At 51.8% G+C, this 19,112-nt stretch overlaps 2 protein-coding genes and 1 long non-coding RNA gene across 8 annotated transcripts; 1 reads left to right on the top strand and 2 right to left on the bottom strand.

The window, feature by feature from the left end:
* On the top strand, positions 1–19,079 carry Ppt2 (palmitoyl-protein thioesterase 2). Of its 5 annotated transcripts, none has more exons than XM_076916706.1 (9): positions 1–120; positions 10,980–11,170; positions 11,369–11,522; positions 11,870–11,965; positions 12,047–12,154; positions 13,389–13,472; positions 13,568–13,652; positions 18,016–18,070; positions 18,257–19,079. In XM_076916706.1, the coding sequence occupies exons 2-9, from the start codon at positions 10,988–10,990 to the stop codon at positions 18,398–18,400; spliced, it is 909 nt and encodes a 302-aa protein (XP_076772821.1). In that variant the 5' UTR covers positions 1–120; positions 10,980–10,987; the 3' UTR covers positions 18,401–19,079. The 5 variants fall into 5 exon arrangements, with proteins under 5 accessions (XP_076772821.1, XP_034380675.1, XP_034380674.1 ...); XM_034524784.2 differs by lacking the exon at positions 1–120 and adding an exon at positions 9,351–9,876; XM_034524783.2 differs by lacking the exon at positions 1–120 and adding an exon at positions 9,351–10,061.
* Prrt1 (proline rich transmembrane protein 1) lies at positions 4,720–8,682 on the bottom strand. 2 transcript variants are annotated; one of them, XM_034524777.2, is made up of 4 exons: positions 8,236–8,682; positions 6,696–7,234; positions 5,926–6,111; positions 4,720–5,785 (listed from the first exon to the last, which is right to left on the bottom strand). In XM_034524777.2, exons 1-4 carry the CDS (start codon positions 8,252–8,254, stop codon positions 5,609–5,611), a joined length of 921 nt encoding a protein of 306 aa, XP_034380668.1. In that variant the 5' UTR covers positions 8,255–8,682; the 3' UTR covers positions 4,720–5,608. The 2 variants fall into 2 exon arrangements, with proteins under 2 accessions (XP_034380668.1, XP_034380666.1); XM_034524775.2 differs by lacking the exon at positions 8,236–8,682 and having other exon boundaries at positions 5,470–5,785; positions 6,696–8,173.
* LOC143435212 (uncharacterized) lies at positions 9,193–10,530 on the bottom strand. The gene is made up of 2 exons (XR_013105321.1): positions 10,319–10,530; positions 9,193–10,247 (listed from the first exon to the last, which is right to left on the bottom strand). It is a non-coding gene; the product is annotated as an uncharacterized LOC143435212 (long non-coding RNA).
* Positions 19,080–19,112: the final 33 nt, after the last annotated feature.

The following is a 19,112-nucleotide window of genomic DNA, read 5'->3' as shown; positions in this document are numbered from 1 at the left end:
TTCAAAGAGTTCAAATATTAGTGGAAAAGACTTTGCCAGATGAGGATCTGAAAACCGTACAGAAGCAAGATTTGGCATCTAAGAGCTGCTTCAGGTTAAGTGTGCGCATCTAGACCACAGGTAAGACCTGGGGAAGAGCAGGTACGGGCTCCAGGAGCAGAAACTTTCCCCTGCGGGAGGTTGCCCGGGCTGGACGCTTTTCAGCGTCTCTTCTGGGGTTGTCGCTGGGGTGACTCTCAACCTTAGACGCACTTTGGAATCCTCTGGGGTTGTCATACTATTGGCACTTAAGTCTCCCCACCCAAAGGTTCTGATCTCATTGCCCAAGGATGTCACCTGAGCTTTGGGCTTTAAAAATACTGTTCCTCCCCACCCCACCCCATCCCCCATGCCCCAGTCCCAGAGTCATAATATGTAGCCAGCAGGGAGAATTCTCAGGACTGGTTAGGACTGGTTAGGACTGGTTAGGACTGGTTAGGACTGGTTAGGAATGCCCGGTTGCTGTGATCCAACCTAGAGGACCTAGTGTGTCGGACTGAGGGGTGAGCTGTTAATGAGCCTTGAAGGACAAGAAAAAAACTGGGCAAGTGCAGGTGTGTATTGGAGAAAGCCTAGGGTTGGCTTAGAGTCTAGGGGCAGTGCAGAGCCCGGAAGTGGCTTAGAGTTTAGAGGCATTCAGAAAGTCAGAGTAAACTTCAAGCAGTTTGATTTATACCTAGCAGAGACTAGAGACACAGGCCTGAGATTTAGGTGCTGTTGGCTAACCGCACGGAGGTGGGAATGTTGAGGGGTACAGCCTGGTTGAAGACTGGGTTGCACAGGAACAGTGGACTGCCTAAACGAATGTACAGACTGTAAATTGGGAAATAATCAGATAGGCAAATAAACAGCCTTGAAATTCATCCAACCCCTCAGGGGAGATTTAACCTAGGACCTTGAAACAGCACTTCGGATACAGCGTCAGGCAAGATTCCTGCTCTTGTAGCCCAGGCCCTGGGTTTTTAGGCTGGGTGGGGTGACAAATGCCTTTAATCCCTGCACTTGGGAGTTAGAGGCTAGCAGATCTCTGAGTTCAAGCCTACTCTGGTCTACAGAGTGAATTCAAGGACACTGAGAGACTCTGTCTCAAAAAAAAAAAAAAAGCCAAATAATAAACAAACAAACAAAACAAAACAAACACCCTGGGGCCTAGTGCATTGTGGGTAACTGTTCTGACAATGGGCTATTTTGCCAGCTCCAGGACCTTTTGTCCACTTCTTATTTTGAGACAGGGTTTCACTAGTTGGCTTTGAAATTACTCTGGAATCCAGATATGCCTTCAAGAGATCATTTTTGTTATTATGTGTGTGTACAAGTGTATGTATTGACCATGTCACATGTGTGGAAATTAAGATTTTGAAGCAGGGTCTCGAGTATGCTGGGCTGTGTTAATATGTGTGTGTATATGTGTGTATGTGTGTGTGTATACACATACTACCTGAGTTTGATCTTTGGAATATATATATATGTGTGTGTGTGTGTGTGTGTGTGTGTGTGTGTGTGTGTGTGTAGGCTTGGTAAGTGCTTTTACCTTCTGAGCTCTCTCATCACCCTCCAGACAGGCCTTGAACTCACAAGGATAAACCTGTCTCCCTCCCAAGTGCTGGGACTAAAGGCACGCACCACCATTTTGCCAGGCAGGCCTTAAACTCAGGATCCTCTTTCTGCCTCCTTCCCAGTGGGTAGAACTACATGTCTGTACCACCAGACCTGGCTTCTGAAAGTCTTTCGTTTCTCTGTCTGCCTCTTTGGGTAGGGATGTAGCTCAGTAACTGAGGTCTTGGGTTGACTGCCTAATACAGAAAGAAACCGCCATCCCCCCAGACCGAACTCTTCAGATGAAGGAATCATCCCTCTGTGCAGTGGCTCCATGACTCCATTTTTTGGCCGTTGTTGTTGTCCTGGACATCCTGGAACTCATTTAGTAGACGAGGCTGACCTGGAACTCAGAGTGCCCCTGCCTCCTGGCTGCTGGGACTAACGGTGTGCACCATCACATGCAGCCCCCTGACAAACTTCTTAAAGACTTTTGAGCTGTGGAGTTATGTAAGAACCAGGTCTAGAGAGGATAATCTGACTGGGTTGGGGGAGACTTAGAGTAGGGGGAGGTAGGAGGAAGGGAGAGTTTTCGGGGGAGGGGGGTTGGGGAGAAGCTGATGCAATAATCCAGGATGAAGTGGTGCGCTGGCCAGGGCCAGGGAAGGGCTGCAGGAAAACACAATGGTGTGGTGGTGTGGACTCAGCTCAGTAGTATACCTTGATACAGTGGGCACACCATGAGTAGAGAAGGATGGCTGGGGCATGCTCTCACTAAAGACACGAGCAAGGGAGAGCACTGTAGTATCATTTCACAAAGATGGTTTGGAAGGCCTGGTGGCATGGTCCCTGTCTGTGAAAGCACACAGCTTCCGGGGAATGTCTGCAGCTATTACGCTGGAAAGGACTTGGGTCAGAGAGGAGGGTCAGTGGTTGAGATGCAGCTCAGTGGCTAACCCAGCACTAAAAGAGTAAACAAGCAAGGCAGGTAGATCTCTGAGTTCAAGGCCAGCCTGGTCTATCGAGTGAGTTCTAGGACAACCAGGGCTACACAGAGAAATCTGTCTTGAAACAAAAATAAACACCAAACCAAAGCAACACCCCCCACCCAAACACCCTAACCCCCAAATCTCAAAAGCCAAACAACAGAAAAATAGTAAACAGAATCCTGGCTTGGTAATGTAGTCCTGTAATCCTAGGATGTGGCCGGCAGGGGTGGGGGTGGGGGCGTGGAAGAAGTGGGTGGTGATGGTGACAGGTTGAAGTAGCATGATTGCAAGTTTAAAGGAAGCCTCTGCTATATACTGTGACCTTTGTCTCCACAGACAGACAGACAGACAGACAGACGGATAGATGGATGATAGAGTTGATGGCTGTGTTGAATGGGTGATATTTCTTCTTCCTTTCTTCCTTTCTTTCTTTGAAACAGGGTTTCTCTGTGCAGCCCTGGCTTTCCTGAAACTCACTCTGTAGACCAGGCTGGCCTTGAACTCAGAAATCCAACTGCCTCTGCCTCCTCAGTGCTGGGATTAAAGGTTTGTGCCACGACTGATCAATGGTTGAGATTTCAAAGGAGAGCCTCAGAGAAGAAAAACAGAATCTAGGGACAGACACTTGGGGAAGCGGAGAAGGAGGAAAGGATTGTTATCACCTGTAATCCAAGCACGTGGGAAGTAGAAGCAGTATTTCACAAGTTCAAGGCCATCTTTAGCTAGCTGTGTGGTGAGTTTGATTTAACTGGGCTCCAGGAGACTCTGTCTCAAACATTTAAATAATTAAATAAATAAAGAGTGGGGGTGGGTAGACAAGACAGTCTCAAAAGGGCCGGGACAAGCAAACTATTTTGAAAACATCACTGTTTCTCTGCCACTGTGATCACTGGCTCTTCAAGATTCAACCCTGTGACGAACTGAAGGGGATTTCAAGGAGTCAGGAAAGTGGGCTTGAGAGAGAGATGCTCACACACAGACAGTTGTCATAGCAGCACTTTCCAGCTCCAGAGAAAAACTGATCTGGGGACGAGGAAGGAGATTTTACACATGTGAACTTCAAGGGCACCGGTGGAGGCTGCTCAGTGGTTGTAGCTTGCAGTTCTTTCAGAGGACCTGGTTCAGGCCCCAGCATCCACAGCAGGTGGTTACAACCCCTGTAACTCCAGCTGCAGCCTGCCCTGAGGGTCTCTTTGGACACTGGTGCACATGCAAACATACACATAAATGCAAATAAAATAAATCTGTAAGAACTATTGTTTAGGAAGGCACGTGAGACCTGACTTGTGATATCCCAACTTGTGATATCTGTACCCTATCCCCACCTCAATACAAAGTTTTCTGTCTGGACTCAGTGTCAGAGCCTGGTCTGGGCACATTTCACATGCCACCCTGTGTCGTGGCAATGTCTTATGAATGAACACATCTGGAATGACAACCTGCTCTATATGTATGCAGTGAAAACAGGACACCCGCTCTGCCGGTTCCCCAATCCCCTCTCACAGAGGCCTCTCTTCTGACCCAGGGTTAGCTAGGACAGCTGCCCAGGTAGACTAGAAAGACCCTGAACGTCTTCCCACAGTTCCTTGCTGGAGCTTGCTTTCACGTGGGACTCTGATGTAAGCTGTCCAGCCTCAGACCAGGGACACAGTGGGAAGCTGCTGTTCTTCCTCTGCTCCAGGCACCCCATCCTCCATCAGCTTCTTCACTGAGGTCTGCCATTATCCGAATCTTCCCAAGACCCTCCTCCCCAATGCCCCAAGCCCAGTTTAGAAGGGAGGGAAAAGCAGAATTGGGAACCCCCTTGTTAATGACACTCCAGGTCTTCTCCAGTCCGGTTCCGTCTCTCCCTCTTTGGAGACAGGGTTCACTGTAGCCCAGACTGACCTCTCTAACTTTCTATAGAGTAGAGTATGGCTTTGAACTCCTGACTCTCCTTCCAGATGCTAGGGCTAAGGGACCTAGAGCGAGCCTGGCTTGGGGGACCCTCTTTTCTCTGCTGGCATGGGAAACTATCTCCTTCTGCTTTTTTCTCTGCTGGTACCACCCGACCCCTGAGCCCCCGCCGTGGGGGGACGACAAGATGAAAAGTGAACTGGGAACGGAAAGCCAGGGTGTTCTCTGAGCTGTGTTCTTTGGAACAGCGGGTGATAAATCCACTAAAATGTCTTTAATACTGTCTTTCTCGGAAGTTCACACACACGGCACACACAGGTCAGAACAAGTCGAGGGCTGAGGGGAGCAGGGGAACGTCGACTCCCTCTCTTTAGCCCTGGATTCTCTTCTGCCCCCACTGCCCAGGGGTTGGCACAGGTAGAAAGGGTATTTACATTGCAGGAACTTGGTTCTTTTTCCAGGATGAGGGGTACTAAACCAGGAACTTCCCACATCTCACTCCAAAAGCAGCAAAAAGGGAAGTTCTGTAATTAGCAAGAAAATAGGCAGAGATGGGTTGGGGGGGGAGGGGAGAGGAGAAAATCCGCACTGGCAAAAATCCGTGCCAGAGTGGGGGTGTAGTTCTCCCAGGGCTGAGTCCTTTTAGGGAAGTAGGGGGACGAGTCCGTCTGTATGTGGGCTGGGCCTGGATTCACAGACCTCATCAACAGATTGAACACCCCCCAAAGAAAAGAACCCCAAAGAAGAAAAGAAGGCGGAGCCTGCCGACCTGGAGGCGGGGTTTGTGGGAGTTGGGGCGGAGTTTATACATGAGACAGAGCTTCTGGGACCTGACCCTCTTCTGGGGAGCAGAGCCCAGGGAGAGCTCCGCCCCTGGCACTGCACTTTGATGGGGTGGGGAAGTGGGGCGACTGGAGGATCGGGATTTGGCGCGGACTCCAGTGCCGCTGAGGACGTGGGTGTTAGAGGGGTTCCTGAGGAACTGAGCGTACTCTCCCGGCCAGAGGTTCCGTGGGGGCGGAGTTTATGATGTCTAGTCCAGCGGTGCCTCTGGAGGATGTGCAGGGCGCGCGTTGGGTGGGCGACAAGACTGCGTGACGCGCCTGGGAGGTTGGGGGGCACGGAGTGGGGCCGAGATGGGGATGTTTTTAGGGATCCCAGTAGTTTTCGTGGTGCTGGGCGGCGATGATGATGACTACAGTGAGGATGGTACAAAGCACCATGGCTGCTATGCCCACGGCCAGGGAGATGAAGGAGAAATTCCGGGCTTCGCGTGAAGCGATCTCGGCGGACACCAAGTCTCCGCGGGCCAAGGCCGTGCGCACCTATCGGGGAGGGGCGAGGGAAGCGGGTCAGAGCGCTACTGCTCACCCGCCACAGCCTCCCTCTAAGAATATGTCCAGAATGCCCGGGACTAAGGAAGCCTGGTCAGCCTAAGCTTTTCCTTCCCGCCCCCGACCCACACCTGCACGGCCTTGAAGATGGCGATGATGCCTGTGGGCCAGAAGCAGCAGATGGTGGTCAGCACAGCGATGGGCATGTAGTCGTGCGGCGGGCGCCTGGGCTCCAACAGAGCCAACCCTGGGCCCTGGGGCGGCGGGGGCAGAGTGGAGGTCACTCCAGGACCCCCTGGGGTCCCGCCTGCGTAGGGCTGTGGGAAGGACAGTGGGAGAAAGGGACGTCACAGCTACAGACTTGCTGCTTACCAGCAGCTGGCCAATTGGCAGAGAGGTTTTTTTTAAAAACACCACTCTAAGGTTGGGGGTGGGTGGGATCCACGCACTATCTATCCTTTCTTACAGTAAAATCGGCCTAGGCCTCCCTTCCATATTCGTGGGAGTTCCCACACTGTCTCACACGATATGATATGGCTTATGGGTCTGCCCGCGCTTCCGGTCTTGTGTCCATCCTCCTTGGCATCTCCAGGCCCAGACTTCTGCCTCTTCTACCCCTGGCTTCCCACGTTCCATTTTTTCCTCTCCCTTCAAGTTGTTTCCTTCTTTCAGACATACTCTTGACTTCTGAACCACCTCCCAAACCTTGACTTTTGACCCCCCCAACGCCCCCCCAGGTCCACCACCTTCCCACCCACTGTCTCTTCTCTGTCCACTCTTCTGTCTAGGGTGTGTTACCAGAACAGCGGTCGATCTGGTTCTGTTTCACTCTCTCCCAGCTTCCCGCGTGTCCCTGTAGCACCTGCCTCCCTGTCCTAGGTCCTGCCAGCCCCACACTCACCGTGCCCACCGGATACACCGGGACATAAGCAGTGCACGGCTGCAGCTGCAGCGGGTAGCCCGGCGCCACGTAGCCCCCCAGCGGCAACGTGCCCACCGCCCCCGCGTGCGTGGGCACCACGAAGCCCGGGGCTTGGGCCGTCGGGGCCGGCGCTGGTGGGGGTGGGGCGGCGGCCGCAGGCGGTGGTGGGGGAAGTGGACCCTCGAAGCGAGTCTCCTGTAGATAAGGGTCGGGTGGCATGCGGGGTAAGGTAGCACAGCCGGGTGGGGGAGCCCCCGCGGCAGGGCCGGGCGGGGCATGGTGGGGGGGCCGCGGGAGCGTGGCGGAGGACGAAGGACCGCGTTGAGCGCTGGCCGCAGCAGAGGCCAGGCCACCTGCTCCTAAGCGCGGGAGGGTGGCGGTGCCAGACTGGTGGTAGTGGTGGTGGTGGTGGTGATGTGAGGATGGGGCCGTTTGTGGGGGCGGGATGGGGGGCTCGGCCGGAGGCTGCGGGGCATTGTAGGGCGGAGGTGAAGTGTGGGGAACCGAGTCTGGAAGGCCTGGCCATGGAAAAGCCAAGGAGAGGATAAGGGGAGAGAGAAGACAGCACAGATCAGAAGGGTAAGAGACACGAGACAGCGAGAGACGATGGAGAGATAGTGAGGGAGAGACAGCAGAGATGACATCTCCCATTTTGGGGTCAGGGAAGGGGTTGTATCTAGGCCACCTGGCCCCAATCTAGTTTTGCAGTCACAACTGTCACAAGTCCTCCCAGGCTCCTCTGCTGTCAACCACAACCCTCATCCAGGGTTGTGTCTCCGAGCCAGCTGCCCCCTCTAAGCTGCTCCTCTTCCTGCACCTGCACATGTGGCTGTGTCACAGGGGTCACACGCGCGCAGTTCAATATTTCCACTTTGCCTCAGGTGGAGTTACCTGGGAATCTCCTGGCCTCTCTTACATCCATAACAAAGCTTCTGGGTTAAGCATGGTGGCTCATGCCTGCAATTCTAGTATTTGTGAAGCAGGGGCAGAAGGACGAAGAACTGGGAAGTTCAAGACCAGCCTGGGCTACATAGGGAAATCTCATCTCAAAAAAAAAAAAAAAAAAAAAAAAAAGTCTTCTAGATATTACTTTCCCAACAACCCCATCTGATAAAGTCTCCGTTATTTTCCCACTGGGTGTCTCCATGCCAGTGAGCTGGTGACTATCCATCTGTCACTCCCAGGGATGATGTCCCTGCAGTACCTGGCTGTGCTTCACTTTCTTTTTCAAAACTGCCCCCCCCCATGTTGTTGACAAGGGACTGAGGCAGACTGACCTGAAGGAAGGAAGGAAGGAAGGATGGGATATAGAAAGGGGAGGGGTGGGGTACTCAAGGAGAGAAGGGGAATGGAACTGAGCCACACAGCATCCCAGAGTGGGGGTCAAAGAAGGGGATTAGGGCAAGTGGGGGTTAGGTAGGAGATGATAGAGGGGGTGGGGGAGGGTTTTACTGAATATATATATATATATATATATATATATATATATATATATATATATTTTTTTTTTTTTTTTTACCTGACTTTTCTGACGACATGTTTGCAATCGCTGGGACAGGGTCTCTGAAGCTGGAGTCAGGGCCCCCTGACTGCTGGCGCAGGAGTCTGAGTCCGGGATGGCGCAGCCGGCAGAGCGGCGGTGGCGGCAGCAGCAGCAGCGCGGAAATGGAGAGATGAAGACAGTGTGTGTTGGGGGGGGGGGTGTTGGGGGGGGGAAGCTTAAAGGGACCGAGGCAAGGATGGGGGAGAGCTTCAGATGCCCCCCCCCACTCGATTTCTCTCTGCTCCTAGACCACCTCTTTCCTCCTCTCACCCTGGCATTCAAGCCCCCAGTTTAGGCTCCCTAGGAGTTGTCATGGAAACCGGGAGGCAAGACCAGGCAAGGCGGGTGGGACTAAGAGAAGGAGGGAGGGAGGGAGAAATCTCTAGAGTCTCTCCCGCAAAGACTCATTGTACTGATTACATTAAGACTCGTTGTACTGATTACATTGTAGGAAGAAGCCAGCTCAGTGGATTTACCACACTCAACCAAACCCTGCTCACCCAAGGGGTTCTTCCCTCAGTTTCCCTCAGAACTTCCTGCAAGATAGTTCTAGGTTTCTCCAGGTATGAGAGAACTGTACAAAGACAGGAGCTAAGAGGGTCAGAAAGACCCCCAGATATACATTCTGGGCCTGCCTTTCTGGCAATAGAAGTAAGAAGGTGAAGGTGTCTGGAGAAAAGGAGAGAAAACACCTGTGGGGGTGCACAGGTACCTTCTTTCTCTAGCGTTATAAGAAGCTGAAATGCTTCATCAGAGGGAAGCAAGCGGTAATTGCTTGTTTGTGACAGGCAGGTTTGGAAAAGCGTGCTTGTGGGGGCTGAAGAGTTCTTGGTCCAGTCAGCATTCATATCCATTCCTGACAGCACCCCCTGTCTTTCCCCCTCCTCGCCCCAAGACGCAGATCCACCCCCGGAGTCAACCCGAGACACAGCGGTGACTTCAAGTCTTTTTATTTGCTTTTTTGTGTCTTGCAAGGGCGTAGGTGGGGAGGTGGGGTGAGGATAGGCCTTCTACAGAGATTATAATACCAGTTGAGCCTTTTTTTTTTTTTTTTTTTTTCCAGAAACCTACTAGCAGGAGAATTAGAAATACCCTACCCCTTTAAGATTTTTCCAACTCTCTCCTAAGACAGTTGCTCTAGGACAGAGCCCCTCCGGTGGCGTCCTGGAGAGCAGTCTCCAAGCCCTGGATTGAGCCCGTTCCAGGTCTGAGAAATTTTTACACTACGGCCTCATACCGGTGGTTCTGGTTTTTCAAGCGTGTATGGATCAGAGGGAACCTTGGACCCATCCCTCCCACACACCATCTTCAGTACACGCTTCTGGTTTTACTAAGTTTAGATCGAGCAAAGACCCTGAGTACAGGCCTTGAGTCTTCGGCAAGTTCAGAAATCCTGCAGACTTATTTAACTGCTAAGTAAAAGCCCTGCCGGATAAAGGCCATCCCGGGGCACTCTGGCGCGCGCAGGGGTCACGGGTAGGCCGAGTGGTGGCAGCGCCCGCAGCGCGGAGGAAGTCTGGCTGCACTGGCAGGGTCTGTGTCGCCATCAGCCTGCAGGGATCTGAGGAACAGATTGTTGGGGTAGATCAGGATTGAAAGACTGGTGGAAATCCTGTGGTGAGTCCTTGAAGCCCACAGGGCCCCACGCCCATAGAAGGTGGGTCCGGGAGGGTGGCTCGTGAATGCGGAGATAAAAGTAGGGCCAGAGAAATTGGGTCAGACTGCACTTCACTCGAGGGGCCTGGAGGACTCTCGGCGTCTCCGGAGACAAGGGCACAACACGCACTTCAAAGTGAAGAGTTGTAAGGCGCTGATCCGGAGCGGGAGGGCAGGCAGGAGTGGGAAGAGGGGCTCTCCAGCTGCGCTCGGCCCGGCACTCTGGCCTGCCACAAGCCTGGCGTCCAGCGATAGAAACGGGAATCGCTTTTCGTCAGTCCTAACCTCCCCCTTCGTGTGTCCTCTTGGGCTCGGCTGCGAAGCCAGACAACCTGGATTGGAAAGTGGGGCGCATCAAGGAGGGGAAGTTGCACCCCTGGGTGGCTGGATGCAGTTGAATTACCTAGGGAAGCCTTCTTTCGATACTCAGGATTATCTTTTCTGCTGTTGACTCTCCCCATCCGGCTAAATGGATCGCTCCGTTTATTTCCACCCCAGTTCTTTGGGTACAATGGAATGTTCCATTGCCCCTCCGGCCCGCTGTCCGCGTTGCAGGGGACGCTCGCCCTGTTGCCAGGGAAAGCCCCGGACGTGACGGCTTTGCGCGACCCCGAGCAGCCCTCCCCACCCCATCCGTCATCCCCCTGCGCGCTCTCCTTGTCCCCTTTCCCCCGTACCCCGTGGATTCCAGACTAGGTACAAGTAAACAGCTGGCGGAACGAAGCCTCCAGACAGGCCAGGTGGGAGTTTCCACTCTGTGTGTCCTGGGCCGCTGTTCCCGGGCCTTTGCAGATCCCGGAGTAGTGCATGGCCGAGGTGATGCTTAAGGAAGATCCTGGGCCTTGGGACCAAGTCCCTTGAGCGCCAAGTTGGGGGCGGAACTTAGGGTGAGCATTGGTGCATGGAGATGGTTGGGGGTGTGTTTGTGCTTAGACATCTGGATGGAGTAAGTTAAAAGTAGCCTATCCTCATAAGGACCAGGAGTAGGAGCGGAGGCCGGAGAGTTGCTTATCTGTTGGGAGTGGAGGGGGTCGTCTCCCTCACAGCCTCTGGTTCCTTCTCAGGTGGGAGCATGCCGGGGCTATGGAGGCAGAGGCTTCCTTCGGCTTGGGCTTTGCTTCTCCTGCCGTTCCTGCCGCTGTTGATACCCGCAGCTCCCGCAGCCCACCGCGGGTCCTACAAGCCAGTGATCGTGGTGCACGGACTCTTCGACAGTTCATACAGCTTCCGCCACCTGCTGGACTATATCAATGAGGTCTGTCGGGATACCGGATGGATCTACAGTGGCTGGGGGAGGAAGCGTGGGCAGATGAAAGACAAACCCCTCTAGGCCAGTTCTTCAGGGTACTGCTACTAGCAGGGGGAGAGCTGGGGGCGGGAGTGCCTGCAAGCACAGTGAATACATTTGGCCTCCAAAGTCCAACTTAGTGGCTTCATTGCCTCTTTCCCACAGACACACCCCGGGACTGTGGTGACAGTGCTTGATCTCTTCGATGGCAGAGAGAGCTTGCGGCCCTTGTGGGAACAGGTGCAAGGGTTCCGAGAGGCTGTGGTCCCCATCATGGAAAAGGCCCCTGAAGGGGTGCATCTCATCTGTTACTCCCAGGGTAGGCAACGCACACTCTTAACTCCCAAACCCCGTCTCAGCTTGACCCTTATCTAACGCATGTTTTCTGGCATTTGTGTCCTTAGTGGGAGGGAGGTTTCCTTCTGTCCTCATTGGCCATGGTTCTTGGATTTAAGGATTTGTCCAGCAGCTAAAAGCATATCAGTTGGTCAGAGAGGCCTTAACTCTCATCAAGGCTCCGGTCACGTGACACGTGACCTGTGTTGGCACGGAGTGTATCTGTGGCCTCAAATCCCAGTCTTAACTTTTGGTATCCTGAGAGACAGGAAGTAAAGGTCACTTAAGTGGCTGTTAAGACCCTTTCCAACGTTGGTGCTCTGCTTCCAGGAGGCCTGGTGTGCCGTGCTTTGCTGTCTGTCATGGACGAGCACAACGTGGATTCTTTCATCTCCCTCTCCTCTCCACAGATGGGACAGTATGGAGGTGAGTGGTCCCTGTGGGTGCCATAGAAGGCAACAGGGCACAGAGGTTTGAGGCCCCTTGGCATTGCTGTTCTCTTTTCAGACACGGACTATTTGAAGTGGCTGTTCCCTACGTCCATGCGGTCCAACCTTTATCGGATCTGCTATAGTCCTTGGGGCCAGGAATTTTCCATTTGCAACTACTGGCATGGTGAGTGGGGGGCAGTGGGCTGGGGCCTCCGTGGTCGGGGCGCTGTGGAGGGTGGGGCCTGCTTCTCCCACTCTGACATAACCCAAGCAACAGCTCCCGTTTAGCCAACTCTTATCAAATAGACAGTGTTCAGAGTGTGGTATGCAAACCAGCCAGTTGCCTCGAGAAGCACAGTCTGATGCAAAATTTAAAAAAAAAATGGCTTATCTTGGTTAGTCTCTGAGTGTGTGCTCATGTCAAATATATGGGAAATTCCATTCTCTCCACCATTGTGGGTCTCAGTTTGGCTGCTACAGTGTGGACCGTAGGCCCTATGAGTGAGTAAGAGTGGCCATCTCCACTCATATTTACAGAAACAAATTACAGGCAGGATTTGATCCACCGGGAACCAACCCTAGCCCTTGAGAGGCAAAGGCCTGGTGATCTCTGTGTTTGAAGCCAGCCTGAATTACGTTGGAGTTCCAGGACAGCCAGGACTAAATAGACCCTGTCTCAAACAAACAAAACCAGACCCCAAAACTGCTCTCCATTACATCGAAGTTATTTTTATTCTGTTGTGCGGCTGGATGTCAAACTTTGCTGTTAGATTTATTTATGTATTTTATGCATATGGGTATTTTGTCTGTGTATACACCTGCACACCAGAAAATGACATCAGACCTTTGTGTGCTGCCGTGTGGATGCTGGGAATCGAACTCAGGACCTTTGGAAAAGCAGTGGGTGCTCTTACCCACTGAGCCATCTCCCCAGTCCCAGTTTTTACTATTACTGTAGTCTCTTGACCATCCTGCCTCGTCTTCCTTCCCATTATGTCCCCCCCCCCCTTTTAAAAACAATTCATATGTGTGGGTGTTTTATCTGCATATTTGTGTATCACACACATGCCTGGTGCCTGTAGAGCCCAGAAGAGAGCACTGGATCCCCTGGGAATCTACAGTTGTAAGCTGCTATGTGGGTGCCGGGAATTGAACCTGAGTCCTGGAAGAGCAGCCAGTGCTTAACTACTAAGCCAGTCCTCCAGCCCCCTTGAACTGTCTATGTAGCCATGTAGCCAGGGATGACTTTGAACTTCTGATTCTCCTGACTTAATGTCCTGAGTGCTAGGACTACAGGTGTGTGCCATCCACGCCCGGTTCATGTGGTACTCGAGGTCAGAACCCAGGGCCTCAGGTGTACTAGGCAGGTCCTTGACCCCTTACATCCTCAGCTCCTGCTAACTGCTGTTTGCACTCAGATCCTCACCACGATGACTTGTACCTCAATGCCAGCAGCTTTCTGGCCCTCATCAATGGGGAAAGAGACCACCCCAATGCCACTGGTAAGACCCCCACTCCCACCTATGTCTCCTCTTCTGCTCCTACCTAAACCTGGCTTGTCTCCTATGGCTGACTCCATCTCTTCCCCTCTCTACAGCATGGCGGAAGAACTTCCTTCGTGTGGGCCGTCTGGTGCTGATTGGGGGTCCTGATGATGGAGTTATTACTCCCTGGCAATCTAGGTAATGTGGGATTATAGAGGCTAAAGACTGGTTCTCCAACCCCCACCAATCTTGATCTCCCAAACCTGGCCTGTTAGAGCCTCCGACAGCAGATGTTCTTTTAGAGACAGACAGGGTCCTAGTGTGTCACTCAGGCTTGACTGGTAGGCCTCTTGCCTTTGTGTCCCATGTGACAGGTATTATGACCACACCCATGAGGTACCCTCTTACGTTTTGGCGGGGCTGGGGATCAGACTCAGGGACCTTCACATGGTAGGCTAGTATTTTACATACTTGACCCTTGTAGAAATTTCTTAAGTCTGAGGCAAGATCATTTGAGCCCAGGAGTTCAGACAATGAGATCGCTTCACTAAAACACACAAAAAAAACGGATATTTTAATGCCAGCAACATTTAATCCTGACACTCAGCGGGCAGCGGCAGGTGGATCTCTGTTTCAGGCCATCCAGGGATACACAGTGAGACTCTGTGCCAAAACAAAATACCACCGCAAGCAAGCAAGCAAGCAAACTGGTATAAAAAAGTCTTCTAATTTTGGCAGCTGGGGGGTGTGTCTCAGCTGGTAGACTGCTTGCTTATCATGCATGAGACCCAACCGCGGGGGCCACATCCCAGCCCTCAGGAGGTAAAAAGGAGGATCAGAAGCTCAAGGTCATCCTTGGACTACCTAGTGACTATGAGGCCAGCCTGGGCTACATGAGACCGAATTTCAAAAACCGCACATTTTATACACAACATTCATACCCACACAATTTTGAAGTAATCATGGATTCGTAGGAGGTTTCAGAGATTCTTTATCAAGGTCCTGCATATGCTCTATCGAGATTTTCCTAGAGGCAGGCAGTATCTTAGGTAACGAGAACATAGTATCAAAGTAGACTGCCAGGTGAGGTGACACACACCTTTAATCCCAGGAAGCAGAGGCAAGTGGAGATTTCTGAGTTCAAGGCCAGCTAGATCTACATAGTAAATTCCAGGGCAGCACAGAGAAACCCTGTCTCAAAACAAAACAAAACCAACCAAACAAAAATCTCAAGGAGACCAAAGTCAGGACTCTGACATCCCTACAGTGTAAGAGGAAGGTTCTGCCATCTTCTTGCATTTGCTGCTGATTCTCTCCCGACCTGTGAGAGCATCTTCCTCAGGAAAGCTGATGGCGGCTCCGCAGTGCTGAGCGCCTGCCTCTCGTGTGTCATCCTGAGCTGATCTGGGAGTCTGACATGTACTCAACAAATATTTTCTGAGCACCGTGTGCCCAGATGCTGTTCTGGGCCCTTGGGAGGCAGCAAGAATGTCCCTAATGTTATGTTCTTTATGCCCTGGCTGGGGAGGAGACAGTAGATGGTGGCAGGTGCAGTGAAAGAGGAGGTCTCATGTAGTCCATGGGGAGGGAAGTGTCCTTGAAGGAACTGCCATCCGAGCTAGCCTGAGGAAGTAAGGGAGGGCACCTGTGGGAGCCATCCCTGTGAGGATTGGGGAAAGGCAGTAGAGGCAGCAGGGTGTGGTCACAACTAACCCTTGTAGGCCAACGTCAAGCCCTTGAGCTGTTTTTTATTGTGACAGACTAGCTGAATATAGTTTGCACAACTGTAATCCTTTGAGGCAGAGGCAGAAGGACATTTCTGTCTGTGGATAGCCTGGGCTACCAATTCGCCTCTACTCAAAACAATAAGGTAGTAAGTTGAGAGGGTGTGGCTCAGAGTGTTTGGTTAGCATGCTGAAGTCCCGGGCTTGATGTTGTTGTTGTTGATGTTGATGTTTGCTCGATTGTTTTTGGAGACAGGTTTTTCTCTGCATAGCCCAGGCTATCCTGGAAGTAGCTCTGTAGACAAGGCTGGCTTTGAACTCACTGAGATCCTTCTTCTGCCTCTTGAAAGATTAAAGGCCTGTACTACCACACTTGACTCCTGGATTTGATTTTTAGCACCAGGAAGAGAGAAGGATAGATAGACAGAATTATAGTAGATAGGTAAGCAGAAGTTATAATTTTTATTTTTTTGGCTTTTGTGAGACAGAGTGTCATGTAATCCCAAATTTGTTGTATAGCCAAAGATACAGATACTTATTACCATGGCAAGTTTATGTAGTGTTGGGCATGAAACCCAGAGCTCAGTGCATGCTTGGCAGTCACTAACTCAACTACATACCCAACGTTAGAAATTACGGGTTTTAAATGCTAGTTTTATGGCATTCGCTGCACTAACACTTGTGTAATGTCCACCTTTATCCCACTGGGAAACACTGTCCACTAAACTGAAGTTCCGTATTTGTTAAGCACTCCCCTCCAAGCCCTGGCCGCCAGTGTGCTTGCTTTTTAAAAGACGGATCCTGGAGGGTGGTTCAGTGGTTAGAACACTAGCTGTTCTTGCAGAGGACCCAGGTTTAGTTCCCATCATCCACATGACACTTGAACACAAGTGTCACAGAGGCACTTGAACGCTTGAAGGCAAAATACTCATACACATAAAGTAAAAAAAAATGTAAATAAATCAGGCTGGCCACGGTGGCACACTCATTTAATCCCAGCACTAGGAGGTGGGTTGCGGAGCGCAGTCAGCCTGGCCGACATAATGTGTTCTAAGACAGCCAAGGCTGCAAAGTGAGACCCTGTCTCAAAAACAAACAAATAAAATATTCTAAGTGGGATAGGAAGATGTTAGGAGGGTTAAGGAAGGAGTGGCAGCCTTCCAAAATAAAAACAGTTCAAGAGAAAGGGTGGCTTTTACATACATAGTGGCATTTCGTGTGTCAAAACGCCATGGTTGTAACAGCTCATGGCTAAATAGCATGTGGTCTGTCCCAAAACACAGTTGTTAGCCTCGCCCTTTTGGGACTTATTAGTTTTCAGTTTACATATATTGATTGACTTTGTGAGTATGTTCATGTGCGTGTGTCTATATGTACATTTGTGGGGAGTCAGACCAGCTCGGAAGTCTTGGTTGTTGCCTTTCACTCTGTGGGTCTGTGGGGTTGAACTCAGGCACCTTCACCTGCTGAGCCAGAAGATGGTGTCAGATGCCGGAGTTACCGAGTACGAGTTACCGGCAGCTGTGCGCGCCGCTCCCACCCACCCCCCCAACTCCCCCACCCCCACCCCCACCCCACCCCACCCCCACCCCCACCCCACCCCACCCCCACTCCCCCACCCCCCGCCACCAGCGTGGGTCCACTAGATGCCCTTTCGCTGAGCCTTCTCTCTGGCCCCTCCCTTTTCTTGTATTACTTAATGTAGTTCTCTCAGCCACTCACTTGGGGGCGCTAATCGCCGGCCATATTAGGACACATGAGACAGGGATTCTGAGGCTTGCCCACACTTGGCATCAGCAGTTGGTGAGAGCTGTCCGTTACATCTCCCTTCCCCCTCCACGAAGGGGGCACTTTTACTCAGGATAATGAGTATTAGCTTTAATTAATTTAGAGATTTATTTTATGTATGAGTGTTCTAGTTGCATGTACACCTGCATGCTAGAAGAGGGGACATCCGATCCCATTATAGATGATTGTGGGCCACCATGTGATGTGGTTGCTAGGAATTTAACTCAGGAATAGCACTTGGTTTTTGAACTTTTTTTTTTTTGTTGTTGTTGTTGGTGGTTTTTTTGTTTTGTTTTGTTTTGTTTTGTTTTGTTTTGTTTTGTTTTTTGAGACAGGGTTTCTCTGTGTAGCCCGGGCTGTCCTGGAACTCACTCTGTAGACCAGGCTGGCCTCAAACTCAGAAATCCACCTGCCTCTGCCTCCCGAGGGCTGGGATTAAACTTAGGTGTGCACCACCACTGCCTGCGATTATTTTATTTAAAATTTTATGTGTATGAGTGGTTTGCCTGCGTGTGCATCTATGAATCACGTGCATGCCTTATATCCAGGGAGGCCATGAGATGGCATGGATGCCCTGCAACTGAGGCTACAAATGGTTGGGAGACACCATGTTGGTATTGGGATCCAGCCTGAGTCCCCTGGAGAAGCAGCTATGCTCTTAATCTCAACCAGTTCTCCAGATCTTAAATTCTATTTATTTATTTATTTTTGAGGCAAGGTTTCTCTGTGTAACAGAGCCCTGGCTGTCTTGGACCCACTTTGTAGACCAGGCTGTCCTCAAACTCCGCCTCCCAAGTGCTGGGATTAAAGGCCTGTGCCACCACACACATGGCCCTTAACTTCCTTTAATCATGAATTGTTCTTAGGTTTTTGTTGTTTGAGACAGGTCTGGCCTGGAGCTCACTATGGGGTCACCATGCCAGCTCCCCTTAAAGATTCTGAGTGTGCTCTCTGCTGCCTTCTCCCTGGGCTGGGAATCTCTGTAGAGCACTGATGCACATTCATTTTCCTTGGTTCTCCTGATAACCTCTGTGCCCATGTCTTTGTAGCTTCTTTGGTTTCTATGATGCCAACGAGACAGTCTTGGAGATGGAGGAACAGCCGGTAAGCCCCTCCAAAGACTTGCCTTCTCCCTCCCGTTGATCTTCACTCTGGAGATCTTTCTGCCTCTGACTCCTCGACTGAAGGGCATGCCTCATGGGAGAGGGAGAGGCTGGTCTGGACACCAGCAGTGTCTCACTTCTGTCTCTCTTTCTTCCATGTTTTCACCGCCCTCGGCCCACCTTGAAGGTGTATCTTCGAGATTCTTTTGGGTTGAAGACTCTCCTGGCCCGGGGGGCCATAGTAAGGTGTCCCATGGCTGGCATCTCTCACACCACCTGGCACTCCAACCGTACGCTCTATGAGACGTGCATTGAGCCGTGGCTCTCCTGAAGATGTGCTCAGGGGTCTCCAGGAATTCCCCAGCCCAGAGATCAAGTGGTGGCCTTGGGAAGCAGATGCCAGCCTCTGGCATGCCTGTGAACCACCTTGTTGCTCCCACACTGCCCCACGCCCACCAGGGCTCCCTGAACCCTCCCCTCTGCTCCTCTGTGAATGACAAGTCCTGGTCCCCTACCTCATGTCCTCACCTGGGGACGGGCCCCACGCTCTCCCTTTCTGCCATGGCTGAGTTGGGAAGGAAGCACCAGGTTTTTAACTGGCTTCTCCGCTGCTGCTGTTGCTTCTCCGGGTCTGGCTGTACCGGAGGAGAACCCAGCCCCTGCCCACCTCAGGGGTCTTCTTCCAGGCCACTCAGGACATTTTTAGCTTCTGTTATCCCCGTGTCCCTCTTTTCTCAACTTCCTTGTGGCCAGCCTCCCCACCAAGCGGGGTACCCGTAAGAGGGGGTTCTGAGGCTCCCCTATGGGGACAGTTCCACTTTTGAAGTGTCAGTGTTGGGGAATATCTGTGGCCTGCAAGGCCCATCTCAGGTTTGGGGATCCCCCAGTCCCTATGATCAGTGTTGGGGTATCCCCTGGGAGCCTAGGTTCTTTGAGGCCCCAGCCCTTCTTTTAACTACCCTTGAGCGGGTGGTCCCTGTATTTATAGAAATAAACGTTCCATTTCCTCAGTGTGGCTTGGCTTCTTCCCAGGTAAAGGGGAC

The sequence above is a fragment of the Arvicanthis niloticus genome, chromosome 20, assembly GCF_011762505.2.
Source record: "Arvicanthis niloticus isolate mArvNil1 chromosome 20, mArvNil1.pat.X, whole genome shotgun sequence".
NCBI classification, from domain to species: Eukaryota; Metazoa; Chordata; class Mammalia; order Rodentia; family Muridae; genus Arvicanthis; species Arvicanthis niloticus.
The sequence above is the reverse complement of the archived record's forward strand: the minus strand, read 5'-3'. Positions and strand labels throughout refer to the sequence as shown.

Excerpts from the sequence above, each read along its gene's own strand:
- Prrt1 (XM_034524775.2), bottom strand. The coding sequence starts at position 7,367 with ATGGGAGATGTCATCTCTGCTGTCTCTCCCTCACTATCTCTCCATCGT. Across the intron at positions 6,112-6,695 it reads CGGTGTATCCGGTGGGCACG|CCCTACGCAGGCGGGACCCC; the intron begins GTGAGTGTGGGG and ends TCCTTCCCACAG. Across the intron at positions 5,786-5,925 it reads CCATCTTCAAGGCCGTGCAG|GTGCGCACGGCCTTGGCCCG; the intron begins GTGTGGGTCGGG and ends CCTCCCCGATAG.
- Ppt2 (XM_076916706.1), top strand. The coding sequence starts at position 10,988 with ATGCCGGGGCTATGGAGGCAGAGGCTTCCTTCGGCTTGGGCTTTGCTT. Across the intron at positions 11,966-12,046 it reads ACAGATGGGACAGTATGGAG|ACACGGACTATTTGAAGTGG; the intron begins GTGAGTGGTCCC and ends TTCTCTTTTCAG. Across the intron at positions 18,071-18,256 it reads TGGAGATGGAGGAACAGCCG|GTGTATCTTCGAGATTCTTT; the intron begins GTAAGCCCCTCC and ends CCCACCTTGAAG.